General features: G+C 54.1%; 2 protein-coding genes across 2 annotated transcripts; one reads left to right on the top strand and one right to left on the bottom strand.

Annotated features, from left to right (window-relative positions):
- LOC136787225 (olfactory receptor 14C36-like) lies at positions 1–1,099 on the bottom strand. Its single transcript, XM_066984359.1, has one exon. The coding sequence runs from the start codon at positions 958–960 to the stop codon at positions 1–3; it is 960 nt and encodes a 319-aa protein (XP_066840460.1). The 5' UTR covers positions 961–1,099.
- An 11,610-nt stretch (positions 1,100–12,709) lies between these two features.
- On the top strand, positions 12,710–13,689 carry LOC136787301 (olfactory receptor 14C36-like). The gene has a single exon (XM_066984460.1). It carries the CDS (start codon positions 12,730–12,732, stop codon positions 13,687–13,689), a length of 960 nt encoding a protein of 319 aa, XP_066840561.1. The 5' UTR covers positions 12,710–12,729.
- The last annotated feature ends 6,634 nt before the right edge of the window (positions 13,690–20,323 follow it).

Here is a 20,323-nt window from a genome sequence, read left to right as displayed (position 1 = left end):
TCATTTCTGGAAAAAGAGGGGAAGTTTGTCACTATTCAGAAATGTCCATGAAATCACTTTCCTAATAGCCCACTTGAGCTCCTGGTTCCTCATGCTATAGATGAGGGGGTTCAATGTTGGAGGTATCACCGAGTATAGAACTGCCACCGCCAGGTTCAGGGATGGGGAGGAAATGGAGGGGGGCTTCAGGTAAGCAAAAAAGCTTATGCTGATAAACAGGGAGACCACAAAGAGGTGGGGGAGGCAGGTGGAGAAGGCTTTGTGCCGGCCCTGCTCAGAGGGCATCCTCAGCACAGCCCTGAAAATCTGCACATAGGAAAAAACAATGAAAACAAAACAGCCAGATGCTAAACAGACACCAGTCACAACTACCCAAAAACTCTTCAGGTAGGAGCGTGCACAGGATATCTGCATGATCTGGGGGATTTCACAGAAGAACTGGTCCACAGCATTGCCTTGGCAGAGGGGCAGGGAAAATGTATTGGCAGTGTGCAACAGAGCATTGAGCAACCCACTGCCCCAGGCAGCTGCTGCCATCTGGGCACAAGCTCTGCTGCCCAGGAGGCTCCCGTAGTGCAGGGGCTTGCAGATGGCAACATAGCGGTCGTAGGACATGACGGTGAGAAGAAAATACTCTGCTGATATCAAGAAGAGAAAAACAAAGACCTGTGCAGCACACCCCGCATAGGAAATGGCCCTGGTATCATGAAGGGCATTGGCCATGGCTTTGGGGAGAGTGGTGGAGATGCAGCCCAGGTCGAGGAGGGCGAGGTTGAGGAGGAAGAAGTACATGGGGGTGTGGAGGCGGTGGTCGCAGGCTACGGCGGTGAGGATGAGGCCGTTGCCCAGGAGGGCAGCCAGGTAGATGGCCAGGAAGAGCGCGAAGTGCAGGAGCTGCAGCTCCCGCGTGTCTGCGAATGACAGGAGGAGGAACTTGCTCACAGAGCTGCTGTTGGACATGTGCTGCCTCTTGGCCTCGGAGCCTGTCCAAAGACAAAAGGACACAGAGAATTTAGGGCAGACTTCTCTGAGCAAAGCTCTGTACTTTCAGCAACACTCTTCCTTTCTCACTCACCTACACAAACGCATTCTCAGCAGCAGTTTCATTCTCTTCTCTGGCTAGAGCTCTGGTTCGTGTTGGCTGAGCACTGTTTGGAGCCACGGCCTCTGCCCATGAGCTCCATCGGACTCAGCCCTGCTTTGCAGCAGTGGGTACCTGGGAAAGCTGGTGACCCATTCTGAAACTCATAGTTTGGTTCAGATGCTGTGCACCTGTAATACAGACAGGCTGTTCAACATCCTCCAGCAGGATAACCCCAGGGACACCGCTGGATGTCCTTAAACCAGAGTGACCTGAATAGAGCCAGCTCATTTCCCAGCCCTACGCACCACAGTGCCCAGAGCCATATTGGCTAGAACAACTTGGGCACTTTGCTCCCAGGGATACACCTCCAGAGCAGGACTCAGTACTCTGCTGTTTGAAATCTGGCTTTAATCCCACTGCCCAGAGTCTGAGGAGAATAGTAAGGGCAGGATGGATGGGAGGGGAAACACAAAGAAATGCCCCATTGCTTCTGCTGAAGAAGCCAAGAATGAGAGTGAGAGCTGGGCATTTGGGGTGACCTCTTGTCCTGAAGACTGGGCAGCCAAGGGGCTAATGTTACAGTATCACAGATTTCTAGGTTGGAAGAGACCTCAAGATCATCGAGTCCAACCTCCGACCTAACACTAAGTACTCCACTAAACCATATCGCTAAGCTCTACATCTAAACGTCTTTTAAAGACCTCCAGGGATGGTGACTCCACCACCTCCCTGGGCAGCCCATTCCAATGCTTAATAACCCTTTCGGTAAAGAAGTACTTCCTAACATCCAACCTAAAACTCCCCTGTCGCAACTTTCGCCCATTCCCCCTCGTCCTGTCACCAGGCACGTAGGAGAACAGACCAACCCCCACCTCTTTACAGCCTCCTTTAAGGTAACTGTAGAGAGAGATAAGGTCGCCCCTGAGCCTCCTCTTCTCCAGGCTGAACAAGCCCAGCTCCCCCAGCCACTCCTCATAAGACTTGTTCTCCAGACCCCTCACCAGCTTGGTCGCCCTTCTCTGGACTCGCTCGAGCACGTCCATGTCCTTCCTGTAGCGAGGGGCCCAAAACTGAACACAGTACTCGAGGTGCGGCCTCACCAGAGCCGAGTACAGGGGCACAATCACTTCCCTAGACCTGCTGGCCACACTGCTTCTTATGCAGGCCAGGATGCTGTTGGCCTTCTTGGCCACCTGGGCACACTGCTGGCTCATATTCAGCCGACTATCAACCAATACTCCCAGGTCCCTCTCGGCCAGGCAGCTTTCCAGCCACTCATCTCCCAGCCTGTAGCTCTGCTTGGGGTTGTTGCGCCTCAGGTGCAGGACCCGGCACTTGGCCTTGTTGAACTTCATACAGTTGACCTCAGCCCATCGCTCCAGCCTATCCAGATCCTCCTGCAGAGCCTTCCTGCCCTCGAGCAGATCGACACACGCACTTAGCTTGGTGTCATCTGCAAACTTACTGAGGGTGCACTGGACGCCCTCATCCAGATCATCGATAAAGATATTAAAGAGGACCGGCCCCAGTACCGAGCCCTGGGGGACACCACTAGTGACCGGCCTCCAACCAGATTTGACTCCATTCACCACAACTCTCTGAGCCCGGCCATCCAGCCAGTTTCTAACCCAGCGAAGCGTACACCAGTCCAAGCCCCGAGCAGCCAGTTTCTTGAGGAGAATGTTGTGGGGAACTGTGTCAAAAGCCTTACTGAGGTCAAGGTAAACCACATCCACAGCCTTTCCCTCATCCACCAAGCGCGTCACTTGGTCATAGAAGGAGATCAGGTTCGTCAAGCAGGACCTGCCTTTCATAAACCCATGCTGACTGGGCCTGATCGCCTGCTTGCCCTGCAAGTGCCGCGTGATGACCCTCAAGATAATCTGCTCCATGAGCTTTCCTGGCACTGAGGTCAAACTGACAGGCCTATAGTTCCCCGGGTCTGCCCTGCGGCCCTTCTTATAGATGGGCGTCACATTGGCTAGCCGCCAGTCAACTGGGACCTCCCCCGATAGCCAGGACTGCCGATAAATGATGGAAAGCGGCTCGGCCAGCTCCTCCGCCAGTTCTTTCAGTACCCTCGGGTGCATCCCATCCGGCCCCATCGACTTGCGCACATCCAAGCTCCGTAGCAGGTCGCCAACCATTTCCTCATGGATAGCGAAGGCCACGTCCTGCTCCCCATCCCCTTCCACCAGCTCAAGGCACTGGGTATCCAGAGAACGACCGGTATTGCCGCTAAAGACTGAGGCAAAGGCGGCATTAAGCACCTCAGCCTTTTCCTCATCCTTAGTAACTAGGTTTCCCCTCGCATCCAGTAAAGGATGGAGATTCTCCTTAGTCCTCCGTTTCGCGTTGATATATTTGTAAAAGGATTTTTTGTTGTCTTTAACAGCAGTAGCCAGGTTGAGCTCCAAATGAGCTTTGGCCTTTCTAATTTTCTCCCTGCACAGCCTCGCTACATCCTTGTAGTCCTCCTCAGTGGCCCGCCCTTTTTTCCAAAGATTATAAACCCTCTTTTTTCTGCTAAGCACAAGCTGCAACTCTCTGTTGAGCCAGGCCGGTCTTCTTCCACGCCGGCTCGTCTTTGGACACGTGGGGACGGACCGCTCCTGTGCCATCACGATTTCCTTCTTGAGGAGCGCCCAGCCTTCCTGGACTCCTCTGCCCTTCAGAACCGCCTCCCAAGGGACTCGGCCAACCAGCGTCCTGAGCAGCTCAAAGTCAGCCCTCCGGAAGTCCAATACAGCAGTTTTACTGGTCCCCTTCCTGGCCTCGCCAAGAATAGAGAACTCTACCATTTCGTGGTCACTCTGCCCAAGACAGTTGGCAAGTGTTCTCCCCCAGCGAGCTCTGTGCATCCTGCCACTTCTGCCTGCCTTTACCCACTCTGTCTCTGCAGGCAGTGCCCCCAGCCCTGCTGCGCTGGGCAGGGAGCTGCTCCTGGGCAGAGCTGGCTCTCTGCAGCGCTGCCCGCTTGCCAGGAGCTCCCCTTGGGCCCAGGAGCCCGGCCCAGCTCAGCAGCACAGGCCCAGCCCAAGGCCTCCCTTGCTCTGCCCCCCACCAGGCTCCCTGCACATGGCCCTGGGGCTGCAGGGGAACCTGCTGGGAAACAGCCTGAAGGGATCCCTGGGCACACACACTCCCTCCCCTGGGCACACACACTTCTTGAGAGCATGCTGATTTCTCCTTACAGAAAACCAATTAAGTGTAACAATCAATCACATCTTGTTGTCCCAGTATCAGTTTGGACATGAAGTCATGGTCAGGGACTGATCTCCTTCATCCCACTTGAGGAAGGAATTCAGCAGAGTCAGTCGAGGCATCTCATGCTGCTTGTTATTCCTGGGGTTGGAAGGGGTCTCAGCTCCCTCCCATGTCTGCCACAGACTCACAGGACCTGGGATTCCTCCGGCCTCAGTTCAGGTGTCCACAACATAGGCAGCTTAATGCGAATTACTGAGCCACAATAGCTCCTTAGTGGAGATGGAGGACAGGCAGGAGCTGTTCAGATGCAAACATCTGGTGAAATTTGAGGTTGATCCTCTGAGAGTCAGCTGGAGGCATTCCTTTGGGTAACTGAAATGGCAGCAGATGCCACATGTAGGACAACTGAACCTGTCCCTACTCCTTATGTGCAGGGCAGCCTGAAGAGGCTGTGGGAAGAGCAAAAGGAGTCATGTGTCACAGGGAGAGCTAAACCATTTTCTTCGTCTTCTACATGCCCCTTGGCTGTAATGGCTGTTGTGTCTCAGACATAACCACAGGGCCTCAGCTCTCACCAGCAAGGTCTCCCTGCCCTTTGTGCCTTGAGGCAGGACTCTGCAGGGGTACAACAGGTGGTGGGTGGGGACAAAATCAGTGGTTACTTTGCAAACTACACCCGTAACAGTTCATGGGACCTTAGGGCGTGCATCCACGGGTACAGGGAGAGTGTTCTGGCCTGGGGGTACTGGTTCCTTATGATCCCAGGAAGGGATCGGACAGCAGCATTCAGATACTGTAAGGGATCATTTAACTGCTCTTAGAGCTAAGACTGTAAGGAGAGAAGACTATAGATGACCTACTGAATCTGGTGTGACTTCATTCTAGACACAGTACTCCACTGTTAGTTGCAGCTCTCCATTAGACATTTGCACTGACCCTATGGGATTATTAAAGGGTGAGCGAGTTTTGCTGATCAGTCCTTGGCTCTCCAGTAATGAAGCAGCATATATATGGTAATCAGGGAGTCTCGGATAGTGCCATATTGCCACTGGTGCACCATTTGGATTGCTAATGGCAATTCGACCCTGAGCAACCCCACAACAGTAGGATCCTGTGAGGGACCGGGCAAGGTAGAAAACTGTTTAATGTGCATAAACCACCATAAATCACCTCCAGCATGGCCAATTCCACCAGATATGGGCTGCCTCTCTCCCTAGTGGTCCATTTGCCTATGTGGCATACAACATCTTCCTTGAAGGGATACCTTTCCTTTACACCTGACAGGAGTTGCCTCAAGAGAGTGAGGATTTGTGCCCCCTTTCCAACTGCTTTGTCAATGCCCCCTTCCCTGGGGAGGGATCCCAGCTGCTTGTCTTCCCTGTCCTCTAATTCCAGGCTACTGGCCCTGTTATCCCAGTATCAGATCAGCCAGGTGACAATGTGCTGGCCTAGATGATGGATGAAATCTTTTCGCACATCTCACAGCTCCCCAAGGAACAGTGATCAGGTGCTTACTGATGATTTTATGATATCTCACTCTTCATCCACCTGTTCCTCTGACGGCCCTGCTTGGGAGTAGCCTGCCTCATCTTCTTCTTCCTCCTTCCCTGTATGAGTAGGAGCTTCTTTCCTTGCTAAACAAGCTGATTTTGTTTTTTTCTCATGTATACGTATGACTGATACAGACACAGTTTCGTTCTGTGGCCCAGTCGCAGGGCTTGGAGTTGTGTAGATTGCAACTCAGTAAGCAAAGGCCAAGCCCCAGCACTTTGCAGTGATTTCTGTCTCTTTGGAATTGCCAGGGTGATGACACTCCTTTTTCAAGCATTCTGTGATTTTTTCTTTTAGGATTCTGCACTTGTTCATGGGTGAAGTAACAAAGCATTGCAGGTGCCTACAGTTCTAGGTGCCTGCCCATATCCTCCCACATTCCCTGCCACTCATAATTATCCTGCCTCAAGGCACATCCCTGTGTGGCATTCTAGAAATAGGTTACCCTAACCTTAAACAAAACCTGAAACACATTCAGGAGAAATAAGAATAAGAAGAAGTTGGTTTGAACATCCCAAGGATATTGAAAGTTTTGAAGAGCTATTGTAACTAGCCTGGAGGAGAAAGGGGGAGGTGAAGGAGAAAGGGAGAGGGAAGAATTGGGGAGAAGAAGTGTCCCCCCTCATCCCTCCCATAGATTGTCTCCCCAAGGAGAAAAGGTAAAGACTGTTAATTATGAATAGTTTCTGGGAGATGGTTCCTCAAGTATGGAGGTGACAGCAATGCTGAGTACATCTACCAGATTAGTCTCATGACCAGCAATTTCATCATAACATGAGGCAGCGTTACCCGGTAGAGTAAACTAATAACCAGAAACCAGCCCCCAGAAAGCCCCCAGCACGACAGGGAATACACCGAGTACGTAATGTGCTATCTAACAGAATTCTGAGGCGAAACACAACTACTACACCGAGATTAAAAAATAAATAAAAAAATACACCTTGTGGTCAGCAGCTATGAAGCAGATATAATGCTTGTAACCATTTTATTTTAACATGATCTGGTCATATCTGTTCTTATCTCAACCCTTTGGGCCCCACGCAGGACCCATTCAGGAAGGAGGGCATCCCACAGGAGAGACCCAGAGAGGGCAGAGATGGATTGTCAAGGAGCGGTGGAGACAAGTGTCATGGACTGACTGCAATTCCCATTCCCCTGTACCACTCAGGGGAAGGAGTTACAAGAGGCTGGATGGGGGGAATGGTGTTTTTAGTTTGCTTGTGGTTCCTGCTGGTTGTAGTCCACTGGTAATAGGCAATACATTCTATTAATCTGCCTATGCTAAGTCTGTCTTGTCCGTGATGATAATTGGTGCCCATGGTGGTATTTGGTGGGTGACCTCGTGCTCTGCCTCAACCCCTGAGGTCTTTTCATTGTATTTTCTCCCCCTATTTCTTGTAGAATCGTAGAATCATAGAATCAGAGAATACCCCGAGTTGGAAGGGACCCATAAGGATCATTAAGTCCAACTCCTGGCACCGCACAGGTCTGCCCAAAAGTTTAGACCATGTGACTAAGTGCACAGTCCAATTTCTTCTTAAATTCAGACAGGCTTGGTGCAGTGACTACTTCACTGGGAAGCCTGTTCCAGTGTGTGACCACCCTCCCGGTGAAGAACCTCTTCCCAATGTCCAGCCTAAACTTCCCCTGCCTCAGCTTCACACTGTTCCCACAGATCCTGTAGGTTGGAAGTGAAAGAGCAGTTGCTGTGGAGTTCACCTGCGTAGCTGGATAACACCACCACAGTAATGGAGATGGAAAGGGTTCAGCACCAGGACTGTGGCCATCCAGGGATGGCATCTGAGCATCCAGGACATGCTCTGCCAGCCTGGTGGCACAGGAGGGAAGGAACAGAGGTTCCCCTGAAGGAGAGCAGTAGAAGAGGAAGGCTTGATTTCCAACTCAGTCATTTCTGGCACATCCCTGAGAGGCCTGGGGGAGCTGCAGGCCACACCAGGCTCTGGGACACCAGAGGTCTTTCCTCCCAGAGACAGATTCCAAAGAGGCACCAGCTCCCAGGGAAACCTGGCTCTGGATTGTCCCCGTCAGGAGAAGTCTGAGCCATGCCCAGAGGAGCCCTGGGGCTCAGGGCAGCCCTAGCATCAGGACCCAGGAATCCTGACTGCCACATTGTCTCCTGAGCCCAGAGGGACACTCGGGCAGGGCTCTTGCAGCAGCCATCAGCCCTATCCAGCCTCCTCCCAAAGCCCTGGACTTGGAGCTCTGGACAGCTGACAGCCCCTGGGACACCCCTTGGGAAGGGGCTCCTGACACCCTCACCTTTGGGGGAGAGCTGCAGGAGCACTGGAAACATGGAAGTCAGTTCAGAGGTGATGGTCACCCTCCAGCAGCCCTCCATCTCGCTTGCTGCTGGCCCTCAGCTCACGACAAGGGATGCCCGCCCTGGCTCCTCAGCCACAACTCCTCTGTGAGGTGCCCCTGCTCCTCCGCCCGTCAGCGAGGGTCGCCCAGTGCAACCTTGCTGCCTGCTGACCCCACACCTGGCCACAGAAGGACAGCGGTGGGGAGCACCCAAGCAGCGCCCAGCAGGGACCAGGCCTTGCAGGGAAGTGCCGGCACTGCCGCTGCTCCAGTGACGATATCCTGGTGATGCAGTGCATCCATCCCCCTGTGACATCAGGACGTGTCATTTGAAAGCCTATGAGGTCAGCAGCAAGGAGACGGCGCAGCTCGGGAGAGAGACGAGAGATTTCCCTTCTTGTCCTGAGAAACTCTCAACTCCCTTCTGCCCAGTTCTTTTCCACAGGATCTTGACAAATCCACCAGGAACATCTCCAAATGGTGACAAAGGCCATTGGATATTGGAAGTGGAGCACTGGGGAAGTCACCAGTGTCCTCCTGCACCAACACTCCTCTGATCTTGGAAGCCCTTCCAGGAAGATGGGGTTTGAGGCTTGTCCTGGGCCTGGGCTTTTTTCAAAAGATGGGAGCAAAGGCACCTGGGCTGCAGCAGCCCCTCACCGTGCCTGAACTCCTCTTCACTGCATGTCCCTCACTTGGAGAAGTAGGATGTGTTATATGGATGGAATTGCAGTGCATGCCAGGGCCTTCCTCCCTGGACGTCCCACAAGGCTCTGTGCTCTGAGAAGGCCTCAGCAACATCCCCCGGTCTGCCATGCAGGAGGCAGAGGTGGTACACGAGGGAATGGCAAACGTAATCGCTGTTGATCATCCCCACTTGTCTCTTCTGAAGAATCTGCACCCAGCCAGCACAGCACCCCAAGCTGAGGGACCTGTCCCCCCACACCTCAGCAGCTCTTCCATCCATGTCCCAGCCCTGGGACAGCAGGCGGGGATCCAGCTCCTCCTGCCTGTGCCCCACGCTGAGGGCATTGGGGCACATCTGGGCTGCAGCACCTCAGCTGTGGCACAAGGGCCAAACTCAGCCTTGTCCCAGATCTTGTGCCCAAGCATGGGCATGCAGAGGCTTTCCTTCACAGCAGAGACCTGCTGCCGTGGATGGCAGATGGCCATGGGAGGATGAAATGAGGGGCCCGAAGCAGAGCACGCCCTGGTGTTCCTGAGGCCAGAAGGAAACAGGCCTGGGCTGTGCTGCCCTGACAGCAGAGGGCCTTTTGTGGTGTTGGTGCAGCCCTGAGGGCCAGTGCTGGAGCTGGGGCTGATCTCCAGGCAGGAGAAGGGGCTGCTGCCAAAGTCCTTGGCTATGGGCGTCCTGTGATCCAGGGACACAGAAAAAATCACTGGGCTATGTCTTGAATAAAGGATGGGGGTGAGAAGCAGGAGCAGTGTTTGCAAACACAAGTGGAAACCCTGGTGTGATTTGCCTCATGTCCATGCACTGCCTGCCTCTACTGGATAGAGGAGGAACAGACCTTGGCTTGCTGCAGCCCTGAGAAGCAGTCACTTGCTCACAAGCACCAGATCTGTCGGAGATGCCATCAGGGATTCCCGTTAAGTACCAGCTATGAATGGCCAGAGCTGTCCTGTGGGTCCTGTGCTGCCCGTGTCAGCTGCATGCTCCAGTGGTGCTGGGCAGCGTTGGCATCTCAGGTAGCACTGCAGGCCTGGAACTGGCTATTACATGGAGCAGCTGCCCTGAACGAGGTTAGGCAATGTAGGGATGTCCGTGAGACAAGTGCCGTTACAGTCACTGGAGATGGAGGGAAAACCAGATGGAGAAGAGGGAGAGAGACTCAGGTCTCCCTGTGGCACAGTTCTCCATTGGGTCAGGTGGATACCTCTACAGGCTGCCCTGAGCCTACTGAGGAGGGACAGGTTTAGTTGTCCTAAATGTGTGCATTTGGTGTCACTTCAGCTGGCCAAAGGCATTCCCCACCAGCCTCCAAGGGGATGCCCCCAGGTGCTGCCCTGTCCCTCAGGGTTCCTCCATGAGAGCTTGCAGATACCTGCACGTCCCTCTGCCCCCTGACATGTCACCAGGTGTTTGCAGCCCCCTGATTTCCTCCATCTCCATTAATGATGTTGGAGCTGAGACAAGGAGCTCACCTGCAGGTGCCCATGTGGTGTACATTAAAGGGAGGGCAGAGGAATCCCAGGTCCTGTGGGTCTGGGGCAGGCATGGGTGTGAGCTGAGCTCCCTTTTGGTCCCAGTCCTAAAATCCATCATGAGATGTCTCAAGTGACTGTGCAGAATCCCTTCCCTGAACAGGGGATAAAGAAGAAGATTCCCTGACTTTGTCTGGATGCCCAAACTGATAGCGGGACAAGAAGATGTGATTGATTGTTACACTTAATTGGTTTTCTGTTAGGTGAAATGAGCCTGCTGCCAAGTGTGTGTGCCCAGGGGAGGGAGGGAACGCTAGGGATCCCTTTGGGCTGTTTCCCAGCAGGTTCCCCTGCAGCCCCAGGGCCATGGGTAGGGAGCCTGGTGGGGGGCAGAGCAAGGGAGGCCTTGGGCTGGGCCTGTGCTGCTGAGCTGGGCCGGGCTCCTGGGCCCAAGGGGAGCTCCTGGCAAGCGGGCAGCGCTGCAGAGAGCCAGCTCTGCCCAGGAGCAGCTCCTCTGCCCAGCGCAGCAGGGCTGGGGGCACTGCCTGCAGAGACAGAGTGGGTAAAGGCAGGCAGAAGTGGCAGGATGCACAGAGCTCGCTGGGGGAGAACACTTGCCAGCCCTGACCCCGGTAAGTCTCTGGCTGGAGGGCAATGCAGCCGCAGCTCCTGGAGGAAGGAGAAGCCGCGGGTGCAGGCAGGGGTGCCCAGGGCTGTGGTGCAGAGCAGGGTCCCTGCTGTGCCCCAGGGGCTGTGTGCCGGGGCAGGGCCTCTGCCGCCTGCCAGGCTCAGCACTCAGCCTGCCCGGGGAGCTGCCCAGGGCGCTGCGGGGAGAAGCTGCGGGTGGAAGGAGCCCCTCGGCAGGGCAGGGTCCTGCTGCTGGCGGGAGGCTGCTGCCTGGGGCAGCCTGCTCACAGGTATACAGCACACAGTGGCATTTCCCAGTTAAGTTTTTCACAGGAAAAGTCCAATTAGGAATATTTTGCCCTCTTGTCAGTTACCTACTCTACTGGATGGGGACGGGAAACAGGGAGAAATGGAAAAGGAGCTGTCAAGTATGAGCACATTGCTGAGATTCCTGAACTGTGATACTGATGATCAGTAGGTTTGTGAGCTGCCCCGGAACTGCCTTCAGCCTCTCCTCTTCCTATCGATAGCAACAGCATCATCTTTGCTGAATCCATCCGGGCATTTCTACAGGTTCTTTTCCACCTGTAAACATGCACATGCAACTAGCCAGTCCCCTGCATACAGGAATTCGCCGAAGGGCAAAGATTACTGCACAGAGATTGGGTCGAGGCTGTGAGCAGAAACAGGAATAACACTTGAGACAAGGAAACAGCTCCCAGAAATAAAACCTTCAGTCATCAGGGATATGATCAAGGAATGAGAGGAAGGTAAGTCATAAAACCTGTCACAGGGCTAATTCATCAGAAAACTCCATATTTTTCCATTCAGTAAAGACCCCTTCCTGTGAGCCTACCTCCTAGCCTCCTCTCACGCCTAAAAAAAAAGTCGCTGCCCTCTTGGTCTTTCGAGCTGTGAGCTGCCCTGCAGGATAGAAATCTTTCCCATAGTATGTTTGTAATATCTGGAAAGCATACGTAGTAGAGGAGGTGCTAAATGCAAGGACGTACTATTGGGCTGGTGAAATGAACGTTAGGTGTCCTGGGCAGGAGGTGTGGTGCTGAGACCTTGCTCAGGTACCTTGACAAAGGCTGGGCATTGAGGAATTGGCAGTGGATTCCTCCTCTCTCAGCAGTGTCTGGCGTCTTTCTGGGTAACAGAAATGTGATTGTCCTCCATCTGCAAAAGCTGCACACTCAGGGCAGGTGGGAACAAGCCCAGCCAACTCCCCTCACCCTGCTCTGAGCCAAAGGGAATACTTTGCCTCTCAGGTCTCACAACCGTTCACGGTGAGTGCAGCAGAAATCCTCAGGATTTCTGAGTGTAGAGAACACTGCTTGGGCGTGAAGAGAGGGAAAAGGATATGTAGAAAAAATTGCCCCTAAAACTCCTTTCTGTCAACTACATTCTGTAGCACTGGAATGCAGATGCTGACATGGCCTTCTGTGTAGGAAAGGATTTCATCTGATAAACTTTGAAAATAAAACCTTTCCCAGCTGCCATGTTCCCGTGTACTCATTGCACTGAGTAAGGACTTATTCCCTCAAGAGCCCAGGAGCAAAGGCCCCTGCTCCTCATGGCGCACTGAACCTTAAAAATGAAGCTCATGTCGTGGAGCTGAATGAAAGATTCCAGTAGAGAAAGGAAAAGCCTTTAAGTATGGCAGGGGGAGGGTCTACAAGGAATGATATAGGTTTCACTTGGAGAAGCCTGTCCTAACTTTTCATTGTCTTTTACTACCTGTACAGATCCCCATACCCAACAGGCATCAGATGTCCAACAGCAGCTCCATCACCGAGTTCCTCCTCCTGCCATTCGCAGACACGCGGGAGCTGCAGCTCCTGCACTTCGCACTCTTCCTGGGCATCTACCTGGCTGCCGTCCTGGGCAACAGCCTCATCCTCACCGCCGTAGCCTGCGACCACCGCCTCCACACCCCCATGTACTTCTTCCTCCTCAACCTCGCCCTCCTCGACCTGGGCTGCATCTCCACCACTCTGCCCAAAGCCATGGCCAATTCCCTCTGGGACACCAGGGCCATCTCCTATGCAGGATGTGCTGCCCAGGTCTTTTTGTTTGTCTTCTTTATTGGAACTGAATTTTCAGTTCTCACCATCATGTCCTATGACCGCTACGTTGCCATCTGCAAGCCCCTGCACTACGGGAGCCTCCTGGGCAGCAGAGCTTGTGCCCAGATGGCAGCAGCTGCCTGGGGCAGTGGGGTTCTCTATGCTCTGCTGCACACTACCAATACATTTTCCCTGCCCCTCTGCCAAGGCAATGCTGTGGAGCAGTTCTTCTGTGAAGTTCCCCAGATCCTCAAGCTCTCCTGCACAGACTCCTACCTCAGGGAAGTTGGATTTCTCATGTTCAGCGCTTTTTTGGGGTTTGGCTGTTTTGTTTTCATCGTGCTGTCCTATGTGCAGATCTTCATGGCAGTGCTGAGGATGCCCTCGGAGCAGGGACGGCACAAAATCTTCTCCACATGCCTCCCTCACCTGTTTGTGGTCTCCCTGTTTCTCAGCACTGTCATATTTGGCTACCTGAAGACCCCCTCCGTCTCTTCCCCATCCCTGGATCTGGTGGTGGCAGTTCTGTACTCGGTGGTGCCTCCAGTAGTGAACCCCCTCATCTACAGCATAAGAAACAAGGAGCTCAGAGATGCTGTTAGAAAAGTAGCTTCATGGATGTTTCTTAATATTGATAAATTTCTCCTCTTTCTCCAAAAGTGATTTCCTGGATACTTGTTTCATTATCATTATTGTTACTTTTATCTTCATTGTCACTTCTGTTCATTAGTTTCCTAGAAAAATGGTTTTGAATTATACAGTGTCCATTCAGTTATGAAACTGCTCTGTGTTTTTTTTTTTGTATTGTTTTGTTTTGTCTACCTATATATCAGCACTGCCTCTCTCTTTGCTTTTCTGTAATAAAACAGAATCTCCCCAATATACTGACAGAAAGTTTTCCTCTCCTTTCGTAGCTGGTGCCAATAACAGAGCTGAACAGTTTGGTAGTTTTTACATGACATTTTTTATGTATCTCAAAAGACAGAAAAGGTGGTAGTGATTAACTGGAAAGTGTCAGACCTGAGCATGACGTAGAATGTATGGAATAAGCGGGGGATATTTTCTTATAATAGACAGCACAGTCAGGGTGAGCCATCCGCCTGCAGCTATTAACAGCTGACAGAATGGAGCGTCGGTCAGGGAGAACCTTGAGAAATCCCAGGATTTCTCCTGCAGAAACCTCTTGACGTTTACAAGGAGAAGAGCCTAGTCCTGTATCAGACAAGAGGAACCCCACACATCAGGGCAGACTGGGACCATGCTGAGTGAGCCGTGCCCAGGAGGAGGAGGGCCTGGGCACCACGAGCGATGCCATAGAGCAGAGGTGCCTGCTCACCAGGAACCAGGCCGGCTTCACAGACAGCTGTCTTATGAGATATTTGTGTCCATGGCTATGGCTGTTGTCTCTGCCACTAAAGCCTATGAGGAGACAGCCAATTGCTAAAGCACCAGTCTAATTGACACCTCGCCCACCTATGAACCAGGCACGGGTCATACTATTTTCCTGCACTTGGCAATGCACATCCCCATCTCCTACTGCCCCAGGAAGAGCCCTGAGCAAGGTGTGACAGAAACAGATCTCCCTTCCAGGGTGCCAGGGGACAAGGCCTAGTCCTTTTCTTTGGTGAAACATCCAGGTTATCTACACATCAGTGTCACCTTTACACTGCCTTTGTCTCCTTGTCCTCACTGTCTCCAATGCTCTGCTCTAACGAGCTCCAAGGGAGGCTGTGTCAGTCCTGGCCCTTGGGGGACACTGCAGGAAACTTGCATCTGACCTGGACTTCTTGAGAGATTTCTTCAGTTTGCTCTCAGTGCCTGAGGTTCGTGGGCTCATCACCAAAGCCCCCAGAGGGGTGATTCCAATGCCTTGGGCTGGGCCTCTGCTGCTGAGCTGGGCCGGGCTCCTGGGACAGAGAGCGCTCGTGGCAAGAGGGCCCTGGTGCAGAGAGACAGCTCTGCCCAGGAGCAGCTCCTCTGCACAGCGCAGCAGGGCTGGGGGCTCTGACTGCAGGTGACACACGGAGAGAAGAGAAGGAGAGGGGTTGGAGGCAGATGGGATTGGGAGGATGCTGAGAGCTGACTGCAGGAGAAATCTGCACAGCCCTTGACAAGGTAAGTGTCTGGCTGCAGGGCCATGCAGCTGCACGTCCTGGAAGGGTCTCCTCCTGGGTCTTGTTTCTGGGAGGGCAGTGGGCAATGCAGTGGGCTTTGAGAGTCCTGCTGGATTGCACTGCAAGGTGAGGAAGTCTGGAGGAAGCCCTTTGCAGTGCCCTAGCCCAGGTGCCCCCAGTCAGCCCAGGACACCCTGCCCTGGCTGGCCATGCCGGGCTCTCTGTCAGCTGCCCTGTAGCTCCTGCAGCCATGGAGGTGCCCCTTGGCAGTGCCCTGTTGGGTGGCAGGGTGCTGCAGGGCAGCACTGAGCACAGCCGCGTGGGATGGGGTCTGTGAGCACGGGCGGGGGAAAGAAGAGGTGGGCGCAGAGCAGCAGCTCCCAGCAGGGACAGCTGCAGGCAGCAGAGAGAGGGGCAGGCAGGCAGAAGGAGCTGTTGCCAGAAACGCCGTGGCAGGGGGGATTCGGGCACCTCGTGGCCATGCCCTGCAGTACAGTCCCCTTCCCCTGGAGCAGCCCCTCCCTGGCCTCCTCTCCCCCCTGCAGCCCATGGGCTGTGGGGCAGGCATGGCCAGCACAGCAGGCAGAGCCCAGATGAAGAGAAGCTCCCAACCTCAGTCTGCCTCAGAGCTTCACCCAGAGACAAGGTGAGGATGCTGTCCAGCTGCACTGGGACTGGGGCTTCTCTGCTCTCAGCTGTCTCCAGTTTCGTCTCAGGGAAACACCTGAGTGGGATGCTCCTGCAGCTCACAGAGGGGTGACAAAGGGCAGCTGTGAACAGGACTGCTGGGCAGAGCTGCTCTGCTCAGTCTTCACCAAGGGACAGTCCCTTTGACTACTGGCACCCACAGGATTTCACCAGGTCTGCACAGGAAATCTCATGGAGTTCAACCACCCGATACGTCTCCTAAGGATTATAGGGGCAAATGGAATAAAACACAGCAAACAAACCCCCTGAAGCTTTGCCTCTGCGTTCACATGAGCTTTTTGTAACAGCTCTGCAAATCTCATGGATCTGACAAGTGGACTGAACTTGAGTTTTCCCTGTGTTCCTTTTTCCCTCCCGATGCACAGCAGAAAGTACTCCACAGCAGCCCCCACTCCCAGTGCCACTCTCAGCTAGCATCATCTTGAGCTCAAGAGAGCTGCATAAAGGTTCTTTGCAAAGAGAGGCTCAGGCTGGGGGTGATCTAAGACTTCCAATATGTTTTCCTCAGAGAAGTCTGTTCTGACTTTGTTCTGCCTTCTCCTTTTTAACAGGCAACGATTTCCATTGTCAGCAAATGTCCAACAGCAGCTCCATCAGCGAGTTCCTCCTGCTGGCATTCGCAGACACGCGGGAGCTGCAGCTCCTGCACTTCGCGCTCTTCCTGGGCATCTACCTGGCTGCCCTCCTGGGCAACGGCCTCATCCTCACCGCCGTAGCCTGTGACCACCGCCTCCACACCCCCATGTACTTCTTCCTCCTCAACCTCGCCCTCCTTGACGTGGGCTGCATCTCCACCACTCTCCCCAAAGCCATGGCCAATTCCCTCTGGGACACCAGAGCCATCTATCAACGGTGTGTTGCACAGGTCTTTTTCTTTCTCTTCTTCATATCAGCAGAAATTTCTGTCCTTACTACCATGTCCTACGACCAATACGTTGCCATCTGCAAGCCCCAAGCAAGTTCTTTCAACATCTCGGTCGTTCAAAAAGCACCTCTGTGAAGCATGCAGAGACCTCTCTGGAGTACCCTAACTTCTCCCTGGGGTAGGAGAGGTAGACCCCCAGGATCCCCAAGCATCGCTCTGTGTCACCCATCACAGCCTTGGTACGCACAAGCACCTCCCCGTGCTGCACAAGCAATTTGCTGAGGCAGCCAAAGATCTCCCCAGAGCACCCGGTCACCTGCGTGGGGTATTCAAGAACCTCCCTGGAGCACCCAAGTCTCTCAGCAAGCCACCGTGGTGTCTCTTGGAGCATGCAAACATCTCTGTGCAGCACCCAAGCGTCTGCCCCAGGCATACTTGGACGTCCTAGAGCATTTTCCTGGAAACACAAGCGCCTCCCTGGGAGCACCCAAGCATATCCCCAGGCCACCCAGACACCTTCCTGAAACACCCAAGCATCTTCCTGTGGCACCCAGGCGTCTCCCTGGGGAAACCAAGCACGTACTTGGAGAGCCCAAGCATCGTTGTGAGTCTCCATCTTTTGTGCGTGAGCAAACCAAGGGGCACCAAAGGATCACCTGGGGGCACCCAAGCATCTCCATGGGGCACCCAGGATCATCCTTGGAACACCCAAGCACCTGCACACAGCAGCCATGCACCTCCCTGGAGGAAGCATGCGTCTCCCTGGGGCACAGAAGCGTCGTCTTGGAGCTCCAGAACATCTCCCTGCATTGTTCAAGCATGTCTCTGGAGCAGCCAAGCAGCTTCCCACATCCCCAAGCATTTGAGCAGGTCACTCAAGCACCTCCCTGGATCCCACAGGCATCTTCCGCAGGTAGCCAGGCATTTCCCAGGCATCTCCCAGAGCACTCCAGCATCTCCACAGGACACTGAAGCACTTCCCTGGTGAAGCTAAGCACTTCCGTGGAGCACCCAGGCATCACCCCAGGGCACCCAAGCACCTCTCTTAAGTTGCCAAGCATAGCCACAGGGCACTAAAAAGATCTCCTTGGATGACACAAGCATTTCCTCAGAGCAAACCAGCATCTCCCTGGAGTGCCCAAGAGCCTCTGGAGCCTCCTGGGCAGCAGAGCTTGTGCCCAGATGGCAGCAGCTGCCTGGGGCAGTGGGGTTCTCTATGCTCTGCTGCACACTGCCAGTACATTTTCCCTGCCCCTCTGCCAAGGCAATGCCTTGAACCAGTTCTTCTGTGAAATTCCCCAGATTCTCAAGCTCTCCTGTACAGATGCCTATCTCAGGGAAGTTTGGGTGCTTCTGTTTAGTGCTTGTTTGACATCTGGATGTTTTGTTTTCATTGTTTTTTCCTACGTGCAGATCTTCAGGGCCGTGCTAAGGATGCCCTCTGAGCAGGGATGGCACAAAGCCTTTTCCACGTGCCTCCCTCACCTGGCTGTGGTCTCTCTTTTTCTCAGCACAGCCATTTTTGCCCACCTAAAGCCCCCCTCCATCTCCTCCCCGTCCTCTGACCTGGTGGTGGCAGTTCTGTACTCGGTCATGCCCCCAACACTGAACCCCCTCATCTACAGCATGAGAAGCCAGGAGCTCAAGGGTGCCATTAAACAAATGATTTCATGGATCTTTCTGAGTAGTGATAGATTTTCCCTCTTTCTACACAAGTGACTTTCCTATCCCCATGAAGGCCTCAGCCTTGTTTCATATGTATATTTTCATTGTTATCTTTAGTATCATTAGCAATTATGTTCTTAGAGAAATGTTTGCAGATGTCTCATTTCTAATGAGGAATGACACTGCTCTGTTTACTCTGGAGGCTCTATAAATGTGTCTTACAGAAGGTCAGCACTGACTGTTTTAGTATCTGCTTAATAAAACAGGATCTTAATAGTGCAGTCTGAACACTTCACTCTTCTTTCACAGCTTGTGCCAAAATCAGGGCTGTGCACTTGCTCCCCGGCAGGCCTGTTGCTGCATGGATTTGGGAGAGACCAAGCATAGGATTTAAGAGCAATATGTTGGTGTCTAATGACAGCAGAGATGGTCACTGAGGTACATAGGCATGATTGTCCCACATGGGGCAGGGCAGAGGACATCCTCCAGGACATAAATGTGAAGCTGCCTGGAGAGTCCATCAGCTATGTGCAGATCTTCAGGGCTGTGCTGAGGATGCCTTCTGAGCAGGAAGGTCTGCAGGCCTCTTGGGGATCCGTTGCAGAAGAGAGCAGGGGACACAGCAGGGGACACTGACCTCTGTACGCTTGTGCCATGGTTGTCCCATCTGTGGGGCTGAGCCCTCTGTGCCCCCAGGAGCTTCTGTGCCCGTCAGAGGGGCTGGGGCTGTGGTGGCAGTGCCCAGAGCCCTGCAGCAGCCTGTGGTGGGCACCGCCCTGGGGCTGCTGCCACTGGACTGGGATGAGGGCAGGGAGGTGGGCAGAGATCAGGGAGGTGGGAGAACCGTGCTCAGGGTCTGTGTTGGGGGAACGTCCAGCCTCTGTCCTGGCCCAGAGCCCTGCAGACCTGCAGAGGCCCCCATGGGATGTGGCTGGGTCAGGGCAGAGGCCATGGGCTGGAGGAGGCTGCAAAGGCAGGAGGGCCATGGCAGGAAGGGACCCTGAGGGTGCCATTGGGATTGTAACAGGGGGGATCTTGACCCAGCCCTGAATGTGCACTGCCATGTGCGGTGCCTTGGCAGCACGGCTGTGGGAGCATGTGTGGGGCAGTGGGGCTGGGACGCTGCAGGGACAGGGTGCAGACAGGGTCCACAAAGCAGCCATCCGTGGGTGACAGCAAGGATAGGCTCCAAAACAGAAATTTATGGTGGAGGTGGAGGTATGGTTTTAGCAAGGGCAGAGCTCACCTGGAAGTGGTGTTATCGAGAAAAGTCAAGAGCAAAGAGAAGAGCTTTTGCTGGAGCTAAGGCACAGATTTCTCACCCAGCTCGCCCAGGGCTCGTCCTGAGCAAGGCGGCCACGAGCCCTGCCTGCCCTCCTGCCTGCCCCGCGCCGTCAGGTGGCTGTAGCAGAGGGGACCCACAGCCAGCCCCTCGATGGGGCTCTGCCAGCCCCTCGCCCTCCCCTCTGCAGTGACGTCATTTCTGCCCAGGGGCTCTCTGATGCGCGGGATGATGTCACAGTGCCTGCCGGCCAGCCCTTCTGAGGGCCAGTCAGGCTGCTGCAGTGGCAGTGACCTCACTCCAGCCCCCTCCCCACGGCCTGCCTCTCCCCTTCCCCTCTCCCCTCTCTGGACCCCGGGGTGTCACGCAGTCGGTGTCACGCAGCAGCTTTGCAGTGGTGGCCTCCGTGGTGGTGTTGCCAGGGAGGACATCTGCCCCTGAGCCAAAAGGACCTACTACTGCCAAGATGCATTTGGTGTTTCAAGCTGTCACTGGCAGAGGTCTTGCAAAGTCTTTCTGCAGTTGTGCCCAGGGACCTTCACTCTATGGGTCCTGGTCTGGGGCTTTCACTTCAGACGAACCTGCGTCGGTCGTGGCACAAGAAAGACGCCTCTTACAGCTGTGCTCTGCATCCTCCTTCATGGTAGGGCACCACTCGGTGTC

This window comes from Anser cygnoides, chromosome 28 (assembly GCF_040182565.1).
Source record: "Anser cygnoides isolate HZ-2024a breed goose chromosome 28, Taihu_goose_T2T_genome, whole genome shotgun sequence".
NCBI classification, from domain to species: domain Eukaryota; kingdom Metazoa; phylum Chordata; class Aves; order Anseriformes; family Anatidae; genus Anser; species Anser cygnoides.
The sequence above is the reverse complement of the archived record's forward strand: the minus strand, read 5'-3'. Positions and strand labels throughout refer to the sequence as shown.

Excerpts from the sequence above, each read along its gene's own strand:
- LOC136787225 (XM_066984359.1), bottom strand. The coding sequence starts at position 960 with ATGTCCAACAGCAGCTCTGTGAGCAAGTTCCTCCTCCTGTCATTCGCA.
- LOC136787301 (XM_066984460.1), top strand. The coding sequence starts at position 12,730 with ATGTCCAACAGCAGCTCCATCACCGAGTTCCTCCTCCTGCCATTCGCA.